General features: G+C 40.2%; 1 protein-coding gene and 1 long non-coding RNA gene across 14 annotated transcripts in view; one reads left to right on the top strand and one right to left on the bottom strand.

The window, feature by feature from the left end:
• Nucleotides 1-27,359, bottom strand: part of LOC310828101 — a 94,958-nt gene that overhangs the window by 23,710 nt on the left and 43,889 nt on the right. The gene's annotated exons all lie outside the window — the stretch shown is intronic.
• ARMC3 (armadillo repeat containing 3) overlaps nt 1,269-27,359 on the top strand; it is a 61,312-nt gene continuing 35,221 nt past the window's right edge. Inside the window, exons 1-12 of one of the 11 annotated variants that reach the window (XM_083704763.1) lie at nt 1,276-1,704; nt 2,906-3,106; nt 7,538-7,626; nt 9,673-9,721; nt 10,403-10,440; nt 11,849-11,893; nt 18,865-18,982; nt 21,564-21,689; nt 22,947-23,015; nt 23,250-23,425; nt 25,331-25,525; nt 26,926-27,109. In XM_083704763.1, the coding sequence (XP_083560889.1) occupies nt 18,913-18,982; nt 21,564-21,689; nt 22,947-23,015; nt 23,250-23,425; nt 25,331-25,525; nt 26,926-27,109 (820 nt within the window). In that variant the 5' untranslated portion in view covers nt 1,276-1,704; nt 2,906-3,106; nt 7,538-7,626; ... (2 more) ...; nt 11,849-11,893; nt 18,865-18,912. Of the gene's footprint in view, nt 1,705-2,905; nt 3,107-7,537; nt 7,627-9,672; nt 9,722-10,402; nt 10,441-11,848; nt 11,894-18,864; nt 18,983-21,563; nt 21,690-22,946; nt 23,016-23,249; nt 23,426-25,330; nt 25,526-26,925; nt 27,110-27,359 lie in introns of all 11 variants that reach the window. The other 10 variants (XM_083704762.1, XM_083704771.1, XM_083704768.1 and 7 more) reach the window with 10 other exon arrangements.

The following is a 27,359-nucleotide window of genomic DNA, read 5'->3' as shown; positions in this document are numbered from 1 at the left end:
AAATGAGAGTATCCCTAAACATTTTTTTAAAGAAAAAAGCATCGGTTTTATTTTACAGAGAATGATGGTGGTTCTTTTCACTCCCACTTTTGAAGGTGGGCCAGTATGTTCCTGAAGAGTAGCTAAAGGGAGTGAAGGTGGTTATGGTGGAAGGGGACTTTAGTCCCAGTGTTCAAATTCTCAAAAGAAAGATGTTGAGTCCCATGTCTGTATGGAAGATTATGTGTTGCCTTTGGACCTGGAAACCTTATGTTTTAATCCCAGATATGAGGAAACAGAATATGGATAAAGTTTATGGTTTGGTGTATTCTACTTTAGTGGTGGATTTAATCTGCTCACGTTGCTCTGTGATATTCTGCAGTGCATCCACATTATTGCTGTCCATGATGGTATTTGTAATTGGACAGTTTAACCTTGAGCTCACAGCTGTGTAACTAAGTGTAGGAAAGAACACGTTATGGAAGGTGCGGCTAAAATGCACACACGCATATATACAAATTAAAATGCAGTATGTGTTTGTGTGTGAATTACTGTATTTCCGAAAGCGAACCGCGTTATTTTGTACCAGAGGGAATGTGGGTGTTTTAGGAACTAACACTGAATCATGTCTCTTGTACACCACCTCTGTAATGTGGCGTAGGCGAGAGATAACGAAAAGGTTTCCAAGAAAATAAGGCGGACAGGAGGAGCAGAGGTTCCTCCTTCTGAGCTTTCAAAAACCCCGATCCCTGCTAGTAACTGCGCATGTGTCGTCGTCGTCGTCGTCGTCATCAGCAGCATTAGAAGCAGCACAGTGACTACATAGAGATACAGTAAGTTCTTTAAAGTTACGATTCAATTATTCTGAGACGGCTGAGGATGAGATTGGTTTAGAGTTCCAACCAAAACTCTCCCATACACACACATTTACGGTTGCTGTAAATATAAGTCCCTATCAGGGAAAAAGGAGGGGTATAAATAAAAGAAACGATCAGCCTACTAAAGTCACACGTCCCAGGAGAAAATCCAGGGCTCAGTTTATTTATTTGAAACACTTCTATCTCGCTCTTCGGTGGAAAACAAAACCAAAAACAAAAAAAATACCAGAACGGGTAACAATTAAAAGCCATGCATATACATTCATTTACGAACGTAAAAGCAATCTTAATCTGAAAACTTGAATGCAGATTGTTGTGCTTTTAAATGTTTCAAAGTTAAAATAAAAATAAAAATCCATACGTAAGACCTGAGTTGGAAAGGGTACTAGAATTGTCATTGCTGCCACGTTTTGTTGGGGTGGTGGAGAGAAGGCGCTACTGCTCCATCACAGGCACGTTAAATTCCTGCCCCTCTCATTGCTTTCTATGAGAAGCTTTTAGTCCCGCCCCAGCGGAAATAAAGATGGCGTTCAAAGCGAACCCGGAATCTGTAAGTGGTGTGCTAGTCTACTTGAGCAAGTCTATGACTAGCTACAGCATGCTCTGCTTTCCTCCCGCCTATACTCTGTGCTTTACGGGCCCGGGAAGCTCCTGTTACGCATGCGCTGAAGTCTCTCGCCTGGCGGTGTAACCTAGCAACGGGAGAAGCCGGACGCGTTAGGAAAAGAGCGAGGGGACAGGCGTTGTGGGTTCTTGGGAACGCAGCTACCCGTGTAAATAGTAGTGTACAGATCTTGCTGAACTGGTGAGACTTTCCGGCCAAGGCTGGGCTGGGAAGCCGTCTAAGGCAAGGAAAATGTTTGTTTCCGGGTAACTGGATCATATGTTGATGAATCCTCTGGGTTTTACTGGCAACTGTTTTATTAATTTTGAAAAAGAAAAAAAAACAAGCATATGAATAAGACAAATTGATTTTAAACGGGATGGGGGTATTCATTGCGTTTAGAGATTCACGCACACACGTGTCACAACAACGTGCATACGCTTCCAGAAAAGGCGTTTCCCCTGTGTGAGAGAGGGGGAGGGGGAGGGAGGAAGAAAGAAAGAAAGAAATTGCATTTTTAAAGAAAAGTTTCCTTTTTGCAAGTATTCAAATGTTTTATGTTTGTTTCAGAACTTATATACCGCTCCACATGAAAATAATAAATACCCAAGCAGAACACACACACACACACACACACACACACACACACATCATAAGGCAATGTAAAAGCATGAAGTCAAGAAAAAAATAAAAGCTGAAGAATTAGAATGGACTATTTTCAGTTAGCTCAGCTAGTTAGAGCATGGTGCTATTAATGACAAGTTGCAGGTTTAATCCCCCATACGGGCCACCTGCAGATTCTTGCATTGCAGGGGGTGGACTAGATGACCATTGAGGTACCTTCCAGCTCCACAATTCTATGATTTTATTTAATATATTTCAAATAACTGCTTAGCCCAATCCCAGCCATGGTTTCACAGAAGAAGTATGAGTGCAACTGAACATAGAAGCAGCAACTCTGCTTGTTCTGGCAGGACAGAGATGAGCAGGGAGGTGTTTTCCCCCCCACATTTTGGACACATTTAAAGCACTATGGTACCATTTTAAACAGCCATGGCTTCCCACAAAGAATTCTTGGAGCTGTTGTTAAGGATTCGGACAGTTGTTTGGAGGCTCCTATTTCCTTCCCAGAGCTACAATTCTCAGTTCCCTGTGAGAGGGATTGACTGTTCCGCTTCTCTACTTCTTTGATCCTTTATCTCCACATCCCATTTGACCCTAATCCCATTTAAAACAAAAACCAAAACCTGCCACTGGGGAAGAATGAGTGGGACCACATGAGCTTTGAACAATTTTGATTATACTTTGGGCAGCTCAACTAGGGTTTTTTCTTGACTTCACTAGGCTCACTGTGCCACATCTGAGGATTTTGTGCTTTACTTGCTTTGCTCTTTATTATCATATATGTATTCCCTTTTCCATATTCTCCCTGCCAACATTGTAGGTAGGGATAGTTCTGTCTTTCTGGGAACATCTCCACTGTAGCTGCATAATGAGCCTTGCTTTAATGAAGAGCAGCTTAGCCAAAACTATATGAGGAAAGAAGCAAGGAATATACCGACTTACAGAGGAGGATTTCAGAGGATTTAGAAAGTAATTCATTTCTGAAGTGTACATTTTTCCAGTTCCTAACAAATCAGTTGAGGTCAGTTGTGTTACAATTTCATGCTGTCATCTTTGCCACTCAAGACTGCCCCTGCATTTGAAAAGGGTGTCCAGGGCAGGAAAGACAGGTTTTAAAATAAGAGTGATGCAGTGCAGGCATTAGTAATGTGGACTGGCAGAAGAGTGACTGACTGCCTGCTTGGGTAGGGATGCCGCATCGGTTGGAGTAGCTCTCAGATTTTATTCATGAACGTTAATTACCGTATTTTTTGCCCTATAGGACGCACTTTTTCCCCTCCAAAAATGAAGGGGAAATCTGTGTGCGTCCTATGGGGCGAATGCAGGCTTTCGCTGAAGCTTGGAGAGCGAGAGGGGTCGGTGCGCACCGACCCCTCTCGCTCTCCAGGCTTCAGGAAGCTATCAGCAAGCCTGGGGAGCCCGCGGGACTTCCCGCAGGGCTCCCTAGGCTGCGGATAGCAGCCTGCTGTCCGGAGCGCGGGGCGCGCTGAAGCCGTGGCTGGGGGGGATAATTTTTTTTCTTTATTCCCCCCCCCCAAAAAAAATACTAGGTGCGTCCTATGGGCCGGTGCGTTCTATAGGGTGAAAAATATGGTAATTATTTGAACAGTTGTTTTAAGCTACCTGTTGTCAAGCACTGAACTTGAAGGGGTGAAGGAAGGAAGAGACTAAACAGTGAGACCTGCTTTATGCTGAAATTGACCATTGCTCCATCTATCTCAACACTGCCTACTCTGATTAGTAGAGACTTTCCAAGGCAGAGAAAAGTATGTTGCCATCCTGCAATCTGATATCATTTTAACCCAAGACTAGAAGGGCTTGAAATGGGATCTTTTACATATAAAATATATGCTGTGCCATAGGCCTGAGCAAACAAAGACTACCACTGCTTTGGTTACCAGAACCTTCCTTGTTAGCAGAAACTTCCTTTTCCTTGCATCTGTCCAAATAGTATCAAATATATACATGTGTGTGCTTATATAGTGTCATTGATGTTTTGCTCTGTAAAGTGCCAGGTGTAAGAAGCCAGATCTCAGTCATAAAGAGCTTAAAACCTAAATACAACAGTGGACATGAACAGAGGAAGGAAAAGGAGGGGCAGTTGTAATAGGGGATGAAATCTTCTCATAATCTTAATTAAAGGTAAAGGTACTCCTGACTATTAGGTCCAGTTGTGGACGACTCTGGGGTTGTGCGCTCATCTCGCTCTATAGGCCAAGGGAGCTGGCGTTTGTCTGCAGACAACTTCCGGGTCATGTGTCTAGCATGACTAAGCCGCTTCTGGCGAACCAGAGCAGTGCACGGAAACCATTTATCTTCCCGCCGGAGCAGTACCTATTTATCTACTTGCACTTTGACGTGCTTTCGAACTGCTAGGTTGGCAGGAGCAGGGACTGAGCAATGGGAGCTCACCCCATCGTGGGGATTCCAACCACTGACCTTCTGATCAGCAAGTCCTAGGCTCTGTGGTTTAACCCACAGCGTTACCTGTGTCCCTTTCCCTTAATTAGGTGGTTGCTAATGTCTAATCAATTAGGATTGACAAGGCAGTTGCCAATCAGACCAAAAAGTTATTGTTCATCCATTGTGCTTCATTGTTCCTTATACACCCTGGCACTCTGATAGTCATCCGCAAGGCACTCCTTTCACAGAAAAGATTTTAGCTGGAGTGTGGCTGCCCTATGCTCTGACTGAGTTCTGTCTGGGTCCAATCCCTGTTAATGTTATTGACAGAAGTTAGATGGGCCTTAATAACAAGTCCAAGTACTCTTCAATGCTTGATATCTTTTGATTAATTTACTCCCCTTGTGTCTTTGACAACTTTGATACCCCTCTAACTCTTCAGGAGATACACTTAACTGGTGTTAAGAAAGGGGTCTTAAGAGTTGTGATGATAAATGTAGCAACCAGAATGGAAGCTTGCTTAAAGATTTGAAGCAATGTACAGTACTTGCACTTTGATGAAAGGAGTAGGAGTGAAAACAGCCACTTCCTAGTTGTATGTATTTATTGATTTAACAACATCAAAATATAATTCCATGTTACCTAACACTGGGGGTGAGTTTTTATTTTAATCAAGCAAGTATCTATTAGAGTTTAGACCAACTAAGTGTTACACGTGAGTGGTTGCATTACCCTGCTTTTCAACGGCACCTGAAATGGGTATCTTTCTGCTTGTTTCTGCAGCAAACATGAAATAAATAACACAACTGGAACATCCATATATTTTTGGGTTTAGAGATGGAAAGCAGGGCTTAATCTAATTACAGTGACACTTCTTTAAGAAGCTCTTTAGTTTATGTGACCCTTTAATATCTTTTTCATAAAATTGCCCTGCTGTTAATTTAAAGCAAGTGATTGAATAGCTGCCATGTTCCATTTATTTTAGGTTTATATTAAAGCGCTTTTTCTTAAAGTCTTTCCCTCTTGGGAAGAAGGATTTTGCTGTGCATCTCAGCAAGACATCGGAAATCTCACACATCATGTTTTCATTCAGATTGTTTGTCACAGCTTGTGTTATCCCTGTGGTTTACTAGTGTCACATCCACTAGAAATCTGTATTCTGCCTTACGAACCCTTACAAATTTTATCCCAAACAAAGTTAAATTAATGGAGCCAAATGTTGTCATCTGTCTCCATTAATTTTATTTCATGAACGAGTAATGACTATATTTTGTACTGCATCACACAGTGAAAATGTGTGCTTTTTGAAATAGCTTACAAGGCTCGGTTTTGGAGTTTTCAACTAGGGACAGGATCTTCTAGTGACTATGTGTGTTTGGACACAATGATAGGCCATGAGTTACGGCTTAATAATCCACAATGTAAATGAGTACAGTAGTACCTCGGGTTACATATGCTTCAGGTTACATATGCTTCAGGTTACAGGCTCCGCTAACCCAGAAATAGTGCTTCAGGTTAAGAACTTTGCTTCAGAATGAGAACAGAAATCGTGCTCCGGCAGTGCAGCAGAAGCAGGAGGCCCCATTAGCTAAAGTGGTGCTTCAGGTTAAGGACAGTTTCAGGTTAAGTACGGACCTCCAGAACGAATTAAGTACTTAACCTGAGGTACCACTGTACTGTGCTGGTGTAGGCATCCCCTTCACTCCCTCTTTATTCCTCCCTTTGCATGAGCACATGTAAGTGGAAGGTTTTGAGTGGTTTTTGATCCCGGGAATCTGGTTTATTACTCTTAAACAAACCAGAATTGGCAAACCAACAACAAATCCCTGTTGAAAATTGGTTTATGATTTTGTCTTTATCAAGAACAACTGATGAGAATCCCAGATTCAGCAGTCATATTCATTTCTGGTTTGTTTACCTAGTTGTACAGAGGGAGGAGCAAAGTGGGAGCAAATGCATTATCTGTACTAGCATGCTACTGCTTCATGTCATGTCATGTATGATTACTTTTAATGAACCAAAGACCCAGACAATATATAAGACTACATACCAATGCATTCTTAATATTCTCACTCCCTTAATGCAGCGACAGGGGAAGCTGCTCGGACGCCTGGGGCGGTGCGCCCATGGGCAAGGTGTGCCCTGGGGCGGTGCGCACTACGGGGCCTCTGGAGTCTGCCTGTCTCCTCCCACTCAGCTGCCCTACAGCTGGGGGGGGGAGGCAGCGGGCGGACCGTATGGACAGTGCGGAGCCTGCGTGCACCGAAGGCATCGCGTCTCTTCCAGGAGAGACTTATGGCTCGGCCGCGTTGCATGCCCCGCGGTGAGTGCTGCCCGGCACTCCTCAGTGGTGACACCGAGGGCGGCCCACCCCTACCACACCCCTTCCTCCACCCCTGCCTTAATCATGTTTACGGAATGAAGAGTGGACTGTGGCATTGTTTTGTCTCCTTCTCCTACCCTACAACTCTGATGTGAATTTACCCTGCTGGACATAAGCATTGTTAAAACCTATGTTATCCACAGACAGCTTTCCAGGTCATATGGCCAGCAGGACTAAACTGCTTCTGGTGCAACGGAACACCGTGACGGAAACCAGAGCGCACGGAAACGCCTTTTACCACCGTTTATATATACCACTAAAAGAGGATACTGTTATCCTCCTATTCCTCTTCGTTCAGTTAGGAATATATGTGTGTAGTACAGAAGTTAGGTTTGGAATAGATTCTGTTGCTGCACATTAAATATGATTCGCCTTGGTCATGTAAACACAGCTGGGAAAAGGATGAGGCCAAGAAGTAGTCAAATTTGTTGCAGGAAGTTTCTGCTAAAGACAGAAGCCTGCACAATGACTAAATAATCAGCAATACAATCATGATGCTAATCAACTGGGAATTTGCATAACTGAGGGGGAAAGTACTCCTGGTTCATAATTTTTCAACATCTGTGTACATTTGTGTGATTAACAGAAATAATTCCACTTAATTATAACATGCCCATTTTTTAGTTGCCAATAAATGAAAGCATTTCTTGTCCTGTGTTGCTTCAGGTTTTAGAGGATAGAACAAATCCAGTGAACTAGCAAGGAAAAGAAGACAATTGACTTGGATCCTGGTTATAGGCGGTGGGGTAAAAAAGGTACTTAAGTTCCTGAAAACAAATATTTGCTTCATAGCAATATTTTTTCCTGCAAATCTTAGTGCATTTTTATGTTGTTATTGAACTGGGAGAGGGGGTGGGGGTGGGGGGTGGGGATGCAGTTTAGATGTACCAAAGCAGGGAAATTATATAACTCAAAACACACTAAATGAAATCCCAAGGTGAAAATTTGATTCTCCAGCCCTACCACTGAGCTTGTGTAGTTATACCTTGTATAGAGCAAAACCTCACATAAGTTCAAGATGATAAGGTTATATCGTCACTTATCAGTTCAAGATGATGAGGTTAGATCTTCAGTTAGCACAGGTGTAAATGAGAGCACAGGGTCAACAGCTCTAGAGAATCAATTCCTTATTTAAATAAGTGCTTCTTATATAATTGTACAAAGCTCTCCCTTCCCCTGCTCCCCTTATAGGCAGAATTTCAGCTACATATATGTGATACATTTAAGTGGGTTGGCAAACTCGAAGTTGGTGCTATCAGGTTGAGCCAGGGCTGAGGATCACAGAGAAAATCAAATAAAAATGGTAATCAGTTTTCTGTGGGAAGCCTATATATTTTAATTTGCACAGAAAAGAAAGTGAAGGTATTAAATGAATATATCTACTGTATATATCGTAGGCATATATATGGATTAGCTGTGTTGGTTTGGGCAAAACTACATACTATCTTGGCAAACGTATGCTGCTCAAACAGAAACATTAACATTAATGTAGGGATAAGGAGAAGGCACTGGCAAGGGAGAATTGGCAAACGGATGGGTTTAACTCGTCCCGTGCTCTCCTGTCAAAGTTCTACTGACAAGCCCTCCTTTCCAGTGTTTCCTCTGCAGTTATACACGCTCTGTGTTTTGGAGTCTATGTGTATGTGTTTAAATGACCATGTGTGTGTTTATGTACAGCTTTTATAGAGGAGAATTAACAGAGGAAAATCAAACACACTCCTTCAGCCTTGTAACATAGGGTTGGGAAACCCATCTTTCCCTTGTAAAATGTTCTATGCACAAAGATTGCAGAAGTGAATCGCGATTACATTTATCAATCTAAACTTTTTTTCAAGAAGCTATCATTGTATACGTTTCTACTTTTGGCATGCTGCTGAGCTTAGTTGTAGAGAAAAGCTGAAAGTATATTCCTATGCAGAAACAATGATTTCAATTGAAGCCTTTTTTATAGCAGTCACTCTGTTTCCTAAGCTCCCATCTGTCTTTATGTCATTGCTGTGCTGACTTGTATATTGTACTGAGAATTGACAGACCTCCTGCTGAGTTTTAGTGGTTACACTTCATAATAGTACACATTGTGAAGTCAGCTCATAAATTGCAACCACAGATTCCAATTATAACTAGAGTTGTATGTCATGTTCATGGTTCTTCCTCTGATTGAATTTTTGTGTACTTTATATTCTAGCTAAGATCTAATATAAATATACATTATAATTGCTGGCATTCTGGCCTCATCTGCTTTGGGCTATGCTATAAATACCCACCCCCTTTTTTATTTTTCCACTAAACACATATGAACAGATTTGATTAGTGTTGGCCAAATGCACCATTAGTATGTGTAAATGATACAGCTCTGTGAATGCAAAAATTGCCAGCAAACTTCCGTAAATGTACATGTGCCTGCCTTAAAATGCATCTGAAAATAAAGCCAAATTTTTTAAACCTCCAGTAAGTGCAGAAAATGGTCTCACTTATCACAACCAAAATCTGGTTATTTCTGAAGTTTGAAAGCATCCTTAAGAGCTAGTGAGTGGCATTATAAGAGCTTTTTGAAGCAAGTGAAATTGAGCTGCTACTGCTTTAGCAACTCCTAGAGCCATGGATTACATCAGGATGGCCAAGAGATAAAAGGCTTTTGCTAACAGCTTGCATTCAGCAGATAAAGTAAATCTAAGAATCATTCCTCACTCCAGTAACAATCATTCCATGAAGTCTACTGAATTATGGTTGAAACCCTGTGTAAACTGTGTCCACTCAACATTGCTTGTCTGTTCATCATCTGCTCTTTTGTTTGTTTTTAGAATGGGTAAAAAAATTAAAAAGGAAGTGGAGCCTCCTCCCAAGGATGTGGTAAGTTTATAAAACACTCCTCACTATAAAAATGAAAATGTTTCAAAATTATAACATTCAAGTTTGCTCTCCTCCTTCAATCTTTACTCCCACTTACTTCCCCTTCTGCCTCTAAAAATGTCTTGTAAAGATAAAGATAAATAACATTTTTGTTTCAGTTTGACTGTGTGTGTAAACAGAGGGACCAATCACATTTATTTTCTGAAAAATATTATATTACGGTAGGCCTTTTTCTACTTGGAATAAGAAGAATGGAAAAGAAAGGAATATACAGTATAATCTCTGGGTTTTGACTATGGACATTGGGTTACCACCTGTGGAGTAAAGGTGGATCTCAAGTCTGATTATATGTGAGCTTTGTCCTTGGTCTAGAAAAAAACAGTATGCAGGTATCTCCCTATGAAAAAATATGGGGGGGGGAGCAAAAGGGCTTGGCCCCTTAAAGATAGCACCCCTGGGCTCACGGGGCTTATTCCTGGGGAAGTGGGGTTAGGATTAGAGCCTTGGAGTTGTTGTGCACGATGTGGCTTATTTGTTGTTTCAAGCTGTAAGTAGCCCCCCTTAAGTCTACATAATGAAGGTTAGGATATACATTTAAATAAATAAAACATTTACAGCTTGCATGAAGTCACATGTGTATAAAAGGGCTCAACTAATCAATGTCATTACATGAAAAAACAGGTTCCACTGACATCTACTGCTATGCTAAGGATCAAGATGTAAGTAAAATCCTACTATCTTAATTGAAATGGTTGCTTCAGTTTTCAAACATATGACTCCAGCAATTGATCTGTTCCATGAATGTTCTGAAGCACATCTTTCCACCATCTCATGAAATTTTAGAATAGTCCTCAGTGCTCAAAACTGAGAACATTAAAATATGGTGGGAACAAATTCTTCATCTTCTTCTCTATGGAATACCATGTATAAAATTGTTCCAGAAAGCTCTACAAGTTTGGAGGTGCTAGCTTAGCCCAATATACGGTACCTCTTTTCTGCCACCTGACCGTTTCCTTCACAACTTGTTATGCAAATTAAATCTTTCTGCTCCATTTTTAACCTCAGTAGAAGCAGCAAAAGGAAGGGATCAGGTATGGGAGTAGATTATTTCACTTCCACCCAAATCAAAAGCATATTGGGTGATCTAGTCTGTTTCCCACCACTGTATGCTGCTTTCCAGTCAAGGAGAGGAGTACATTCACTTACAAAGGACACCTGGCTTTTTCCTTTTGTGGAAACTAGGTTCAGGTATCCTGTTTCTTTTTCAAGTGATTGAACTGTTCTCAGGTTTCATAAAACTGGAAGAATAATAATTCACGAGTAGTTAAAATATAAGGACTATAAACTGAAGTTTATATTTCTAAACTTGTTATGCAAATTAAAAGATGTTTGAAAAGATGGTTTTCAATAATATTTTAGAAGAACTATCCCAACATTATTTTACCTCTGTTGCAATTGTTGCAATGAAACCATTCATAAAGAGGATTTCTGCTTTCCCCCATAAAGTAAAAAATGTTGAAGCAAAGAATGTTTTTGTATTATTATTATTAAAGATTTCTTAGTTTACAAAAATACGTTCATTGTCTCTTTTTTCTAGTTGTGTTTTCTACAAATTAGTTTCATTTGTTGTGAGGCATTAGTATTGCATGCAGTATTAGGTTGGGAAGAAAAGAGGGGCAAGAGGGGGATAGAGGATGGTGCGTGGGGTGGGGTGATAATTCTTCTGTTCTTCTACTTAGTGTATGTGTGGGGTTTTGTGTCCCTTGTATGGGTTCAGTGTCCCTTGTATGGGTTCTCTTACTATTCAATTGTTGTATTTCCTTTGTGGTGAGAGAGGTTGAGGTGGCCTAGGGTGTGGTTGGTTGTCCTTGGTTGAGATTTGTTTATGTGTGGGAGTGTGGGGTGTGTGTGTGGATTTTTGGATCAGGTTAGCCAGATTGGTTCGCATGCTGTCGGTGGATTCTTGTTGAGGTCTTATCAGGCTATGTATGTGATAAAGGGGAACCATATCAGGGTGAAGGCATCTTCTAGTTGTACCTATGTCAGTTTCAGTTTATTGGTTAGTTTTTCTAGTAAGGCTGTTTCCCATACTATTTGATACCATTGGTCCGTGTTTACTCCTGACAGGTCTTTCCAGTGTCTGGCTATGATGCTTCTGGCTGCTGAGAGTAGGTGGGTTATGAGCTCTTTATAATGGGAGTGGTCATCAGTATCTTGTATTTTTAAAGTTACTCTTTTTGATCTTCCTTGGAAGTAGTAGGCATAAATTATTTTGTTGCTATCATATCATGCTGAACAATGAAAGTCGTCTCTTCTAGCCTAATAATGTTTAGTCCTTACAGGCTTGGTGGTATGTTCTGTAAAATATTCCAACAAACCTGTGTTGACTGTCCAGTGTGAAAGTTTATATTTCTCTTAGTCTAGTATAGACATGTGGGACACGGGTGGCGCTGTGGGTTAAATGACAGAGCCTAGGACTTGCCAATCAGTGGTTCGAATCCCCGCGATGGGGTGAGCTCCCGTTGCTTGGTCCCAGATCCTGCCAACCTAGCAGTTTGAAAGCACGTCAAAGTGCAAGTAGATAAATAGGTACTGCTCCGACAGGAAGGTAAACGGCATTTCTGTGCGCTGCTCTGGTTCGCCAGAAGCGGCTTAGTCATGCTGGCTACATGACCCGGAAGCTGTACGCTAGCTCCCTCGAACAATAAAGCGAGATGAGCGCCGCAACCCCAGAGTCGGTCACCACTGGACCTAATGGTCAGGGGTCTCTTTACCTTTACTAGTATAGAAATCCTTGCTAAATTAGATTATCCATAAGTGTTGTGATCTGCATGTAGGCCCATATTTGTGTGCCTGCTTTATGAATCATCATTATTTCTATTAGCTTGACTACCACAAGCACATATGCACTTGGTGGAGTGGAGAGCCATCTGTCACTTTTGGCCAGCCTAACTTCTGTCATCTGTGGTAACCTCTGCATTAAATAACTGCAACACATTATACCCAGAATACAGGGTAGCTCAACAACTTTGCCAAAAAAAGCTCAACAATTTTGGTCTGGATAGGCAACCCTATCATATGGAAACTTAACTTCAGCTGGTGCAGAATTCAGCGGCCAGGTTGCTCATCAGTACAAGATGGTTTGAGCATATAATGACAATCCTGGCCCGACAGCACTGGCTGCCAATTAGTTTCCCAGCCCAATTGAAAGTGCTGGTTTTGACCTATAAAGCCTTAAACACGTCAGGACCGCAATACATCAAGGACCACTTCTCCCCATATGAACCACTATGGACTCTTTAATCATCACCTGAGACACGTTTTCATGGGCTGCCTCCACAAGAGTTCCAAAGGGCAGCAACACAAGAATGGGCCTTTTCTGTGGTGGTTCTCTGCTTGTGAGATGCTCTCCCCAGGGATGCCTGCCTGGAGCTTTTGTTACATATTTCTAGGTGCCAGGCAAAAACATTCTTCTTCTCCCATAAAAAGATAAAGGACCCCTGAGGGCATGCACTGTTGAACCAAGAACTAGAAAGACTGGCATTTCTAACCATATTAATGTTCTTAAAATTGTTCCCACAATGTAGACAGGACCTGACATGGTGTAGGCTTGGCAAAAAATAGTTGGTCCAGATCCGAGATACTGTTTTAATTGAGCATGATAAAAGTGCTTAATGTTGTTTGAATGTAAAGCATTCCAAAATGTTTGATTTAAACTGAAGAATGAAAGGCTTTTAGAAGGATTTGCCCTTTCCCAAACTATGTTGGTTTCAAGCAATCTATTAAATAGGGTCAGAACAGCTGGATTTCATAGCAGAGCTCTCTCGGTTGGGAAAGGTCAGAAATGGAAATGAACATTTTGCTTCGCTTCCAGATGGCTGAATCATGACAGTGCTTTGACCGGTCGGGCATCATGGAGAGCTGGCCTTTGAGATAGAAACCTTTGTGAAGACAGCACAAGAAGGGCCATTCTATTTTTAAAATATATTTAAAAATATCCACTATAGACTAGAATATCCACTATAGGTAGTAGTGCAGAATATGCAATCTATGGCCAAATTCTGTCACTATCTTTGAATGCATTTAGCTGTATAGAGAGAGATTGCTTTGCTCAGATTATTTTCTAGAGAGAGTGCTTTGCTGGCTCTCCAGTGAGCAGAACAACAAACTGATGTTGCCAAAAACTTCTTGGAGTCTTGCCTGGCATCAAACAATTAAGTCATTCCTGTTGCCTAAAGAATGCTTTGGATCCACAAGGGAGCTGCAACATTTCACCAGCTTTATTCATAATGTATGGAAAATCTTTTAAATCTCCCATTTGACATTATGAGAGCAATCCACCAAGCACTTACGCTGTACAAAACTTCTATTAGTTTAAAGGGGCATGTGTGGGAAGATGTGCAAAATTTCTGTTGAAATTAGCGTAGCTGGCTGTGTGTGGAATGCTGTGAAAGAGGAAGAGACTTTGCAGAATTGGTGTTGTGAATAGCGGCCGCCACCACAGGACCCAGCTCCACCTTAGAGGGCCAGTATGGATCTGCCAATGCATATAGTAAATTCATAACAGGCTCCACTTTGGTTTAGCCATTGGCCATAGGGTGCTGGAAGTTTAATAGGAAGAAAAGGGCAGGTGTCCGAATCCTAAAATTCATACAGCCATTCAACGGCAATCAGAGTCTCATGGATTGTAGAAGAATCAAGAACCCAGAAAGCTATCTGGTAATATACTCTGCTGCTTTCTATAAACCTTTGTAAGGGACAGGGAGCTGCTTTACCCCAAGTCAAGACTATTGTTCTTGGTCAATACTATCTGCAGTGACTGGCAGAGGCTCTTCAGCATTAAAGACAGGAGGCTTTCACAGTCTTGCCTGGAGGTGCCAAGGATTGAACCTGTCACCATTTGCATGGAAAGCATATGCTCTATGCACTGAGGGCCCATCCATATTAACACATTAAGTCTTTGAATTAAATTTTTTGTGATGTACTTTACCTTTTCACATAGCAAAAAAAGAAAAAGGGGGGGGGAAAGGGTGGAGTAGCTCACATGTAGGATCCTCTAAAATTTTAATACTGATTCTTTGGACTCATTCCCAAATAACATTAAGCCAAAACAAGGCTAAGAGTGAATGAAGAAGTGTACTGATGCCTTGCATGCCCTTTGCTCCTACACTAATTCTGCCACCGCCACCACTGCATGGTTTGGCTTAGTGTTACCTGATTTGTCTTGCTCCAGGCAAACTGTGAATGGTAAGCCAAGAACATGATTTGTTTGGAGCAAGAAAACGATGAGCCCAGGTTCACATAATGTTAAACTGTGGATAGTGCAGTTGCAGGACTGGAGGAGGAGCAAATCAGCTGAGGTTTTTTGCTTTGTGTACCAGCATCCTTGCTTGTTCATACTAAGCCATAGCTTGGTTTAGTGTTACCTATGAACCTGGCCAATGTTTGCTTACATGCCACTGTTGCAGCTACAAATGTACTAAAGATAAAATGTACTTGCTACAGTCCATACAGATGTGGATTTCATTTAATGTTATTCAGCTCATTTCATTCACAGAATTGTAGAGCTGGAAGGGACCACGAGGGTCATCTAGTCCAACCCCATGCAATGCAGGGATCTTTTGTCCATTGTGGGGCTTGAACCCATGACCCCGAGACAAAGAGTCTCCATGGCATTGACGCATCCTGATGCAAAAGATTCTGCAACTGTTCAGTTGCATTCGGTGAGGGAAATGAATTAGCTACTTTCCCCACTTATAGCTTATTTCCATTTTGTTTGAACCATAAAAAAGAAAAAATAATAGATTCTGTCCTGCATATATATTGGTGTCATTACATTATTTTCTATACTGGTGTTGAAGCTAATGTTACTTAGCTTCAGATAGCAGTTCTTCAGAAGACTTTCAATAATCTAAGCTGTCACTCTTGATATCCTTACTTCCATTTAACAATATTCTTTCTGAGCTGACATAACCAGCATTGTGTACAAATTCCAGATGCATTTGAATTGTATGGTTTTATACTCCCTTTCTTTTTCGCCCCTTTTGTATCTCTAGTAACCTGTTTGCTTTTCGACTGCACCTGCACATTGAACAGAGTTCTTCATTAAGCAGTTTACAATGATCTCCATTCATACTTTTCCAAACCCTTTTGTGTAGGACCTTGAGAGCTGGTTGAGCAAGAACACAGGAGTGACAAAAGTGTAATTCATGTTGAAAATTATCTGTGGACGCTATATTGAGTTCACACGCTTTGGTCATATCTGTAGGTTCTTCACTACCCTGTTTATATGTGATTATAGCCTATGAACAATAAATGTTATCTCACCTAAGTACTCCTTAAGTCTGTCCAGAGCCCACAGTATCCCATTCGGCACCACATTGTCAGCTTTTTCCTTTTCAAGATCACTAAATTTTATATGTTATATAGCCAGTTTCCAACATCCTGTCCTTTTCACTCACTAGGAAACATGACGCCCTCCAGGCCTTTCTATCTAGTCCTCACGACTCTTCTGAGACCACACCACCTTCACAGGTCACATCCCTTGCCAGCCCTCCTCTGCACTCTTCCTTGAGTCCTTTTGCCAGGCTGAAATGTGTCATTGGAACTGTTAGATTGTCTTTTGTTTGCCTGGATGGAGGACAGAGTGATGTGTGTGTGTGTGTGTGTGTGTGTGTGTGTGTGTGTAGAATGGTCTACGGTTTGTATGGCTAGAATGTAGACTATTGTACAAAGGTAAGAGTTGCATCCATTGTGCTGCCCATTTTTACCTCTAGTCATGCCCGCTGCTGGTATGCAGTCCTTGGAATGGAGTGTGGTCTTTGAGCTGCAAAAGGTTCCTCACTCCAATTTGATTCCCTCCCTCTCTTTTTTCCTTTTCTTTTTCTTTTCTTTCTTTTCCTTCTCCTCCTGCGATGAGGCTAAATTTTAATATTTTAATGTTCCATTATTTTAATGTTGTATTTTATTTTTGTTTTTAAGTTGTAATCATTCATCTTGTTTTTATTATTGCTTGTAAGCCGCTCTGAGCCCGGCCTTGGCTGGGGTATAAATAAAAAAAATATTATTATTATTATTACTCCAGGGCTAGAGCATGATTCAAAATTAGAAGTTGGGGGAACCAATTTTGGGGAGGTGGAAAGCATAGCTAAACATGAGTGTGCTGGCTGTCAGGGAGAAGATCCTGGCCACTTTGCTCCTTGCCAGTCGTTTGTTGCTGCAACACACTGAAATAAGGGCATAGTTTGGTTTTGCATGATGTCCAATTCAGGGCTCATGGTTTAACTCTCTCCATACTAGCCCAAGCCACAACCAAAGTTTGTTCTTTGTTTGTGACTTGTGGTTGATCTGGAGACTGTCCTAGCCTGGAAACTAGATGCAGAGCAGCAAGAGGAACTTGCTGTTAAGAGGCAATATGGCTGGATGCTTTGTTTGATCTTAATAGAAATGTGACTTGAGTTTTATCAGCTCACAACAGTTAATTGTTATCAATATGGAACTTTATTCGACCCTAAGACAAAAGAGAACCAAGAGCTATCAGTGAAAATGCATGCTTTGCTGGGTGAGGTTGATGCTTGTTGGTGCTTTTGAAATTGTTTTATTAATTTGGAAAATTGTTTATACAGTATAACTTCTCTATAGTAGGTGGTTTGGGATCTTTAGGAATGTGATGTTACAAAACAGAATTTGTTATGTGCTTTCTGATGACAAAGGAAAATGTTTTATTACTGGCTGTTCTGAATAGCTACAGATAATTAAAGAAACAAAAAGAATGCCTCAAATATCTCTTTCTATGATGCAGCTTAGTGTCACAAAGTGGAATTCTCGTAGCCTTGTCTTAGCAGCCATTCATTCATTCATTTAATAAAATTTATACATTGCTTGATTACAAAACAAAGGAAAAACCCCTCAAAGTGGTCTACAAAAAAATAAAACAAGAAAATCAAGAAAACTCATTAGTTTGGATACTTGGCAAAATGAAGACTAGGGATTTCCAGGTTTGAGAAGAATCCAATTTTTTTGTTTTTCAGTAGCAACAAAAAGCCTAAAGGATTTTGATGCTTATGAACGTTTTTTGGGGTATTGCTAATGGTGCACTACCATAGATTCTGGCGTATTAGGCAACTGGGCATATTAGACGACCCCCCAAATTGGCAGCTGCAATTTGGGGGTTCGTATTATAAGCCCAGTTGTCTAATACGCTGGGCAGCTCCGTGCTGGGAGAAAGCCGCCCGGCATGGAGCTGAGCCAGCTGCCCCTGCTGCTGCTTCCGAAGCAGCATTGGGCAGGCTCTGCACCGGGTGGCTCTCTCCCGGCATGGAGCAGTGCCGCCGCCGCAGCATCCGGGGGCGGATACCTGGCGTATAAGACGACCCCCAACTTTTTAACCTCTTTTCCGGGGTTAAAAAGTCATCTTATACGCCATAATTTATGGTATGTATAAATTACAATGGGGAGTATTTTTATTGTAGAGGGAACTTGTATTAGTGATGAGGAAACAATTTTGAGTCAGTTTGTATGTTTCTGATGCATTTGTTGACATGTCACTCTCTTTTCCAGGGAAAGCCTTAAAAAAACCCCAAAAACCACACAGCTGCTCCTTTGATGGTTTGAATGCTCCAAACAAACCACAAGTGGCAAGCCAAAAACAAACCTTGGCTTCCACCTTTGATTTGCTTGTATAGAAGCAAACCATGAATGCTGATTTGTGCATAATGCTAAGTCAGTGCTCTGGTTTATTCCCTCATAGCACAGGGGAAAGAGGGATGGGCCCAAATGAGACCATCCTGCTGCTTGTTCACTGTAAGCCATGGCTTAAGGTTTACAGTTGCATGTGAATTGGACCAATGAAGTTTCTCATTCATTTAAAAACAACATGTTTCTGCTCAAAGTATTTGCAGGCAAACCCCATTGTGATTTTGGCTCTTTTCTAAATTGCTAACTTGCTAACCAAGCAACTAAGAAGCAAGCCACTGAAAGAAGCCTTTGAGTTAGTAACCCTATCCTGACTTTCTATTCTAATTTGAAATATCGGATTATATCCAGTGTTTAATTTATGTATCATCGATGATAAATTTCCAGAATGGACTTTGAAGAACCGTATGTTTCACATTTGCTGATAATCTTATAATGTTGCTTTCTAGTTTGATCCTTTATCAGTTGAAAGCAAGAAAGCTGCAACTGTGGTGCTGATGCTCAGTTCTCCTGAAGAGGAAGTTTTGTCTAAAGCATGTGAAGCTATCTATAAATTTGCAACAAAAGGTTAATGTTTCAGTTATCAAATCTTACCACATGTCTTGTCTTTCTTCTCATTAATAAATCTGCTTGGTACCAAAAGATTTTCATCAATAATTATTGCTGCTGCTACATAATATTTCTTAAGTCACAAGTATATGCAAGATACTATCCAGAGTGCAGTGATATGGTTCCTCTCTTGATTAGCTGAGCCATGGCTAGAAATGAGATAGAAATTTGCTTCAGTTTGGATTGCAAAACCAATATGTGAACCAAAGTAGAGCTACCCTTCAAAATTCACACTACATTTTGAAATGCAGTTCTTCACCCACATGTGCACAAAAATGTGTATATTATGAGAAAGTGTGGATGAAAATGCATATTTAAGTGAAAACATGAGGGGAAATTGCTTGCAAAATTTATATATAAAAATGCATACAAAATATACATATTAGAATAAATTTGCACTAAAAAAGCAGGTGAATTTTCATGAACCCCTTTTTAAAATTTCATGAACCTTTTTTAAAATTTAGAAATGTGGAGAACTGAAATTGTGATTGGAAAAACAAGAAACTGAGAGATTTTGTCCATCTCTAGTCATGACTCATGAGCAGCCTCTGCAGGATGAAGACGAGGGAATTTCTTAGCCAGATCAGACTTACAGCTGATCCAGACATCTGCTTTTGACACACGTTTTATGGAATTGTACCACTGTAGAAGGGATATGAGGGATCATTTCTTTAAAATTGGCTGAGACAAAACCCTGCAAGTGAGATGCTTTCTACCTCCTGTGTTAGCTCTTCACCTGCAGCAAGATTTTAAACACAACACTTTTTCTTGTTATGCACCACATATATTCTGAGTTGTTTTAGTCTCAAGAGAGAACAGTAAAAGCCTGTTTGAATCAGCTGTAACATCAAAGGCATTGTTCCTGTTTTTGAGGTGCTAGAATATCTTCCCATTAGTTTCTGTGTGGGGTGAAGAAAGCAACTTCACTTTCAAAAGCAGCCATAAGCAAAGACAGCACTAGACAACATATATTTACCTTTTGTTGTTGAATCACACATGTACATGGGTGTCTCAGAATCTACCCATGTCCCTTTGATTTAAGATAGAAAAGCTGAAGTGGGAGGATAAAGCTTTATAATGATATAGTGAAGATCTTGTGCTCTAGGACTCCAGTACTATTATTAGAAGCATTTGAATATTTTGATCTTTGTGAATTCTGACTTGAATTCACATTAATGTGAACTGACTTATCTGTACCTTCCATGCTAATGAGAGAGTCAGCACTTGGGTTATCTGCCTGCTTTTGGACATCCTAAATGTTCTAACACAGCTCAAAAATGTATCAAAATGAATCTTGAAATATGCATTCTAAGAGAAAAATACATTTAAGACTTTGTATTAAAGTAGTACTGAAATACAAATTTGTGAGGATTTAAAAAAAAAGAATTCACAGATTAATGGGGAAACTGGATCAGAGGTGGAGCATGGGGGGGCAGCTGCTGGGCAATTGCCCTGGTGCAGAAAAAAATTTATGGGCACGCCTCCAGGTGCCACCCTGTCCAGAAGCGCTCCCCACCTCACCTGCCCACCTCACCTGAGCAGCACACCGAGGAGGAGCTGGGAGAGGACGGACTCTTGCATATCTCAGCTGCACAGTGTCCCTTGCTGGTGGGGAAGGTGGGCGGACGGCAAGACTTGTGTCATGGTGGTGGTAGTGCCCGAGCCCAAAGAGGCGCACATGAATGTCCTACTGAGGCTCCACAGTTCAGTCTATAGCAGTAGCGCCACATGGAGACACAGCACTTGCCTTAAGGGGTGCAATACTTTCCTGCCCTGGGCGCTTGTAACCCATGCTACTCCACTGAATCAAGATAGAGCAAATTTATGAGTAAGCACATGCAAAAAGTGCAGGGACTGGAAATAGATTGATTCGTCCATCCCTGTTAATGGAATGTTATGCTATTTCTGGTGTTCAGACTGTAGATGCCATTGTTTATGTAACCAAAATGGCACCATTCATTCACAAAAGGGGGACAGGAAAGAGTATCAGAAGACTTACGGGGATTCAAAATTTGCTGAAGTATGAAATACATTTTAAAGAAAAACCCAGTGGAAGGGGGATCCCAAAACAACCACAACAGGACTGTGGATTCTGATTGGCTGCAGAATGCTGATTACTACTCAGATGGATTGGGTGGGGCTCGTGTGGTGAAAACTGGGAGGGAGGGGGAATAGTGGCTGGAATTGTGATCAGCAGCACTCTGTGTTGAAACATTACTGCTGCAGGTCCCACTTGTTAATATTATTATTCATCTTGTGTTGACAGTAAAGACCACTGACAATAGGGACCATTTCATGGGTATAAACTATCAGAGGCAACTAGTCATAATAGCTATCCTCTGCCTCCACAATTGGAGGCAGTATGTACCTGAGTACCATTTGCTGTAAACCACAGCAGGAGAGAGTGCTCATGTGCTCAAGTCCTGCTTATGGGCTTTCCATAGGCATCTGGTTGGCTACTGTGAGATCAGGATGCTGAACTAGGTGGGTCAGTGGCCAGACCCAGCAGGCTCCTCTTATGTTCTTATTTGCTTTCTAGGTGAAGAAAATAAGCTGACTCTTCTTGACCTTGGAGCCTTGGAACCTTTATTTAAATTAGTTACACATGAAGACCCTATTGTCCGCAGAAATGCCACCATGGTAGTTGGGGTGATGGCTTCTCACAGTAAGAGAATCATGCACAATTATATTTGCTAGCAATATTAAATAAGTTAGGTGCAACTGATGAAATCATAATAGTCCAGTAGAATGACAGTAGAATAATTCATCTGAAATCTTGGGGCTCCTATATCATCACACTGATGGAGTAATCCCAACAACTATACTGGAGGCAGCATCACTATCCACCAAGTCTCCGGGCAAGGAAGAAGGGCCTATACAGAGAACAATAATCTAGTACTTGATGGTGGAGATTCAGCATAGATGAGGACTGAACAGCTTGTTACTCAGCCATCCAACTGCAACCACTGCCAAATATGGCAGCCCATCGGGGGCTCAATAAATATTTTTTGTTTCCTGCCTGAGACTGCAAATGCAGGCGTGGTTGTCAAGCACCTGGTAGGTTGCAATATGCAAATAATGGGCTATGTTTGACTTCTGCATTTGACTTGACATGTCACCAGTTGTGCAGACCTGACCTCAAATAACGACACACATTGTTTTATTAAAAGAGGTGTGCTTCAAAGCTTTTGTAATCCTGCATCAGACACTATGGGATTTGAAACAAAAACCCTACAGACCAGGGGTTCTGATCAGGGGAGGGTACTACAAGCCATTTCAGCTACAGCAAGTCCACAACAAGACGTCTGCTCACACGTCTTGGTTTCTTAGAATTCCTGAACAACACTGGGTGTGAGGCTGCTGGTTTCAAATATGTCCAGGTCTGCTTGTGTCTTTCAAACATTTTGAAATCATCACCGAAACTAGAACATTGCATTTCAATATAACTTTGATAAATGTACCCAAATCTATTGGGGGAGGACGGAGGACTATGACTGTTCTTAAATATGAAAATAAATTGATCACCACTTTCAAAACTGTTTTAAAGAGGTTTAGAATGAAAGCTTTTGCAAAATTGTTGCCAAAAGTAGTGAGTGGGAGTGTTTGTCATTTTCTTTCATTCTTCAATTGACTGTTATTGTGTATGTTATGTTGTTTGGCACAAAAGGATATAAAGATCTCTTTTGGAAGTGGCTTGCTTTTTGGTTTTCTAATTTCCCCTAATATATTTCCCTGTCAACTCCCAGCAAAGTACACTCTACCTTTGATGTTACTCATACAGCAGCCATATATTTTCTACTACCTAGTAGAACTTAATACAACTGTAATATTAAGATTACATCACCAGTTCTAATTGCACACTGTATTCCTTCAATATATTGACCAAATATATTGCTTCATATCTGCATTTGCTTCATTGTAGATGATGTGAAAAAATCATTAAGACAGCTAGATGTTACAAGTGCATTTATAGCTCGCCTGGCACCGGAAGGTAATTTGTAGTGCTCCTTTGTGCATATTTTTGTTTGCTTCTGTCATTTAATATTTTTTGAAGGACTGTGGTTTGGATTTTTCTTTTAAAAGTGTATAGCAAAATGAGATGAGACTGGATTAAGAGCTTCTGTTTACATATAGTTTCTAATGACATTTTGCTAACCATCAACAAATGAGAGTATTTACTATGCTAGTTAATGGCTAATTGCACTATTTCATTTTTATGCCATAGAAGATGTAGTCACCCATGAGTTTGCCAGCCTTTGTCTGGTACACATGGCAGCAGAATACAACAGTAAAGTGCAAATATTTGAACAAGGTGGACTAGAGCCGCTTATCAGCCTGCTAGGAAGTCCTGATCCTGATGTTAAGAAGAATTGTGTTGAATGCATCTATAACATGGTACAGGTGATTATTTTTCATTGTTTTAAGTATGAAGGAATATATTGTTTAATTATAAAGTGATGCTTATCTTCATTTTGTACATCAAAGTTAATTATTGGTTGGCGTATGGTTATCTTTAAATTTACACCAGTTTTTCCCAATTGCCCATTCCAATACATCTTCCTCATATCCCATAAACTAGGAATTCACTGTCTACCTACTGTTGAACTTGGGGAACTCCCTCTAAAGTGCCCCCATTAGATGGTCAACACTGTCATCTCTATCAATGCTGATCACATGTTAGGCAGAAGAGGTATAAAGGAGTCTGACATCCACTTCTCCATCCCTGCCTAAGGGATGATTAATACTGTCACTATTAATGGAGATCCAGGTTCTGTTTGCAGGAGTTTTACGCTTATAAATACCCTTTTGTAATTGACATGGGGGTGAGGAGGGGTAGGAGATGAGATCCCTGAACAATACTCTGTGGATCTCTCTTGCTCTGGGTTGATTTACTTGATGGCAAGTCCTATTGATTTCAGTGGAATGTGCTTCCAATTAAATGTGTTTAGGATGAATTGGAACAAACTGCATTTGCATGCATATAAAGGAAATCATTTTTTAAGACTAGAATGCATAAAATCCATTGTCTCTTTATTGTGTGGAAAAAATGGTTTGACCCTTCCAGAGAGGGTTGTGAAAATGTCTGTCTTTGGGGGAGAGGGAGGGAATCAGAAATGGGTTCTGGCTTATTCTTGCATAACACACCATGATTTTGCACATCTTCTTAACTCTTGGTAAATGCTTTTGACAGCTTCTTTTCATAAGGAAAGGAAGGTTATTGTAATTGGTTACTTTCACAATCAAGTGTTAATGTCACCATATGCTGGTTAGCAAAAGAATGGTGCATTTGTGTATGGGAGTTCTTTTCAGAGTCTAATTGCTTGATCCACAATCCAGTGAAGCTGAAACACGAGGATTTAAGCGGATTTAGTTCCATTGACTTCAGTGGTACCAAATTGGCTTAAGTTCAAGCACTCAAATTTAACTGTGTTGTGGATCGGGCTATAAGTGAATCAACTTGGTAATGAATTCAATTCACAGCTCAATCTTTTCTAGGGCATCAGAGCATGTCTTTATTCTGAATCACATTTTGCTGTTTCCCTTCTTTTGCTATCTAGCTGTCTTTGTTGTAAGATATATCTGGACAACTGCACCTGGTGCTTGCTTAGATTGATAATAGAAATTGCACAGAAACATGCATAAGCTGCTATTTTTAAAAAACAACAACTTAAAACTCTTTTTTTATATACCATTTTTATACTGCTTAGGACGCAGTCGTTCTTTTGGAAGGTTTTATTACTAGAAAAGGTTGGAATATTTTGCAAGAAAGTTTTTAATATTCAGTTATTTAAGAAGTAATAAAATAGCAGTGAATGTGCAAAGACCTTCTCACACAGATAAAATTATCATACTGAATTTGAGTGATCCTTTTTGTAAATGTCATATGCACTAGAAATTTTTAAGGTCAGTTTCTTCTTGAAAAGTACTTTGAAATGTGGCGTGAAAGCAATATGCTTTAAATTATATACAAACTAGTGCTATTTTTCAAGAAAAAGAGGTGTCAGAACTCTCCATTCTCATTCTCTTAGAATGGCAATGGCACCTACCTGAGAGGTGCCAGAACCTGCATGAGAGGTGCTGGAACTGAGTTCCAGTGAGTTCCGGCTGAAAAGAAGCCCTGCAAACTAGGATTGCTGAGTATTGTTCTGTGTAATGCGTAATTTGTGATATTCGGAGCCTAACAATTGTCAGCTTCAAAATAACAAATAATTTAATTGCATTTGTGATAATCGTCTTACAAAACCACAACATTATACATTACTGTGTTTTTCCATCTAACCATTTCTGTTTGGTACTTAACTACAGGATTTTCAGAGTCGTGCTGCAGTTCGTGAACTAAATGTGATTCCTCCTTTATTGGATCTTTTGAAGTCTGACTATCCAATTATTCAGTTGTTAGCTCTCAAAACCTTAGGTACTATTTCCATTGATAGAGAAACCAGAGTTATGCTAAGAGAACATCAAGGACTAGACCATCTTTTCAAGATACTTGAAACTAAGGTACCTTTTACTTAAATATAGAGCTGTCATTTGCTTGAAGAAATCTTAATCAGTTAGTCATATTAATTGTAGGCCATTAATTGTTACTCAATCTGAATAAACTCACAGTTGTAATAGAGGGGGGAAAGCATTATTTGACTTAGATAATGCATACATGTGCCATTGTACGTATCATCTTATAATATTATTGATTTAAATATCTTGCTAGTTAAACTTTTAGTAGAACAAATTGTTTTTAACTGATGGATCTACTGGGTAATTGATTATTCAGTTAAGTATTTAAACATTACTAGAAACATATGGTCAACTCTAAACTGAACTTTAACAATCTATACAGTAAATAAAATGCAACTTCTTTCACGCAAAACATGTACTGAAAATCCTTACTTCATTCTTAATAATTGCATGGAACTGTCAACTATTTTTAATGGCCTCAATCCAAAGAGAGGGTAGCCCCATTGACTGGGTGGACAGTGCTGGTTACTAGTGAATGTGTGGTTGTGAACAGTCCAAAACAGATGACTAGCTTTGGGCATTGTCATCAAAGGCAGAGTTAATCATTTATTTGGCTGAATATATAGCCAAAACCACCAACTATCCAGCACAGTGCATGCAATCCGAAGTGGCAGATGCATCCCCCAGGGGCAGGGATCAGGACAAATAACTTTCATGTGTTGAATACTTATTGCACTAGTATTTTATTTGATGTTACTAAACATTTGGTGTCTAGAATAATGTTTAGTTTCAAAGTATACCAATGCTAACCAGGGATTGGGTTTGTAAGAACCTTCCGTTTCTGTGATAAGATATACATCATTTATTTGTCTCAATGAGAAATCACAAGGCTTAATTACTTGTATATCAATTGGAAATTTTAAAATGTCAGTATTTCTGCAGAGAAGTATACAGATTCTATTGGTGTCAACTGAATAATTTTGCTTGTCTTTTAGTTGTCCTAAAGAGGATGATAGCAGCTTTTTCAATCCCTTTCCACCATGTGCTGCATGCCCGTTGCACGAGGAATGCCTCCATCCACACCCACTCAGGTTGTGTGCAGCGGGGCCCCTTTCCTGCAAATTCTTTGGCACATATGAATAGGCCTCAGACAAAAAACTTGTGTTAGGGCTTACTTTAAATAGATTGCAACAAGGCATTTTGTTCAGTTGGGCAGTGTATTTATATAGAATTATGGAAACTATGAACAAATTTTTAAAGAAAATTCCAATGACTGGCACATTTTGTGCTAAAATATAAATGTGATCAGGCATTACATTAAACACATGGCATTTTGCAAACTATTTCTTTATTCATTTAATGAAATTTATATACCACTTGATTGTAAAAAAAAAAAACCCCTCAAAGTGATTTACATTTAATGTTTGTATCTGTTTAACTTTTAGGAATTTAATGATTTACATGTAGAAGCTCTCGGAGTGGTGGCAAATTGTCTTGAGGATGTGGATACTATGCAATTGATTCAGGAGACAGGGGGCCTCAGAAAACTACTTGCCTTCACTGAAGTTTCCACTCTCACCGATTTTCAGAAGAATGCGGCAAAGGCTATTGCGAAAGCAGCTTATGACCGTATGTCATTTCTAAAATACATATTTCTTATGGATAGTCTTAGAGCATATTTGTGGCATATATTTTTATGGTTGAACATGGACCATGTTGATGGGGGATGTCCTGCCTTGTAATAAGATTCCTTCTAGTTCTCACTAACTGTAATTATTTGACACAGATATTGCTAATTAGTTCAGCTACTTGGCTTAAAGTTTTATTTAGGATTGGTGGGTGGGCACATTCCATCTCCCTTTTGTCATTGACCCACTAT

Source organism: Podarcis gaigeae (assembly GCF_964106915.1).
Source record: "Podarcis gaigeae genome assembly, chromosome: 12".
Classification (NCBI taxonomy): Eukaryota; Metazoa; Chordata; class Lepidosauria; order Squamata; family Lacertidae; genus Podarcis; species Podarcis gaigeae.
Note: the sequence above shows the minus strand (reverse complement) of the source record. Positions and strands in the feature narration are given on the sequence as shown.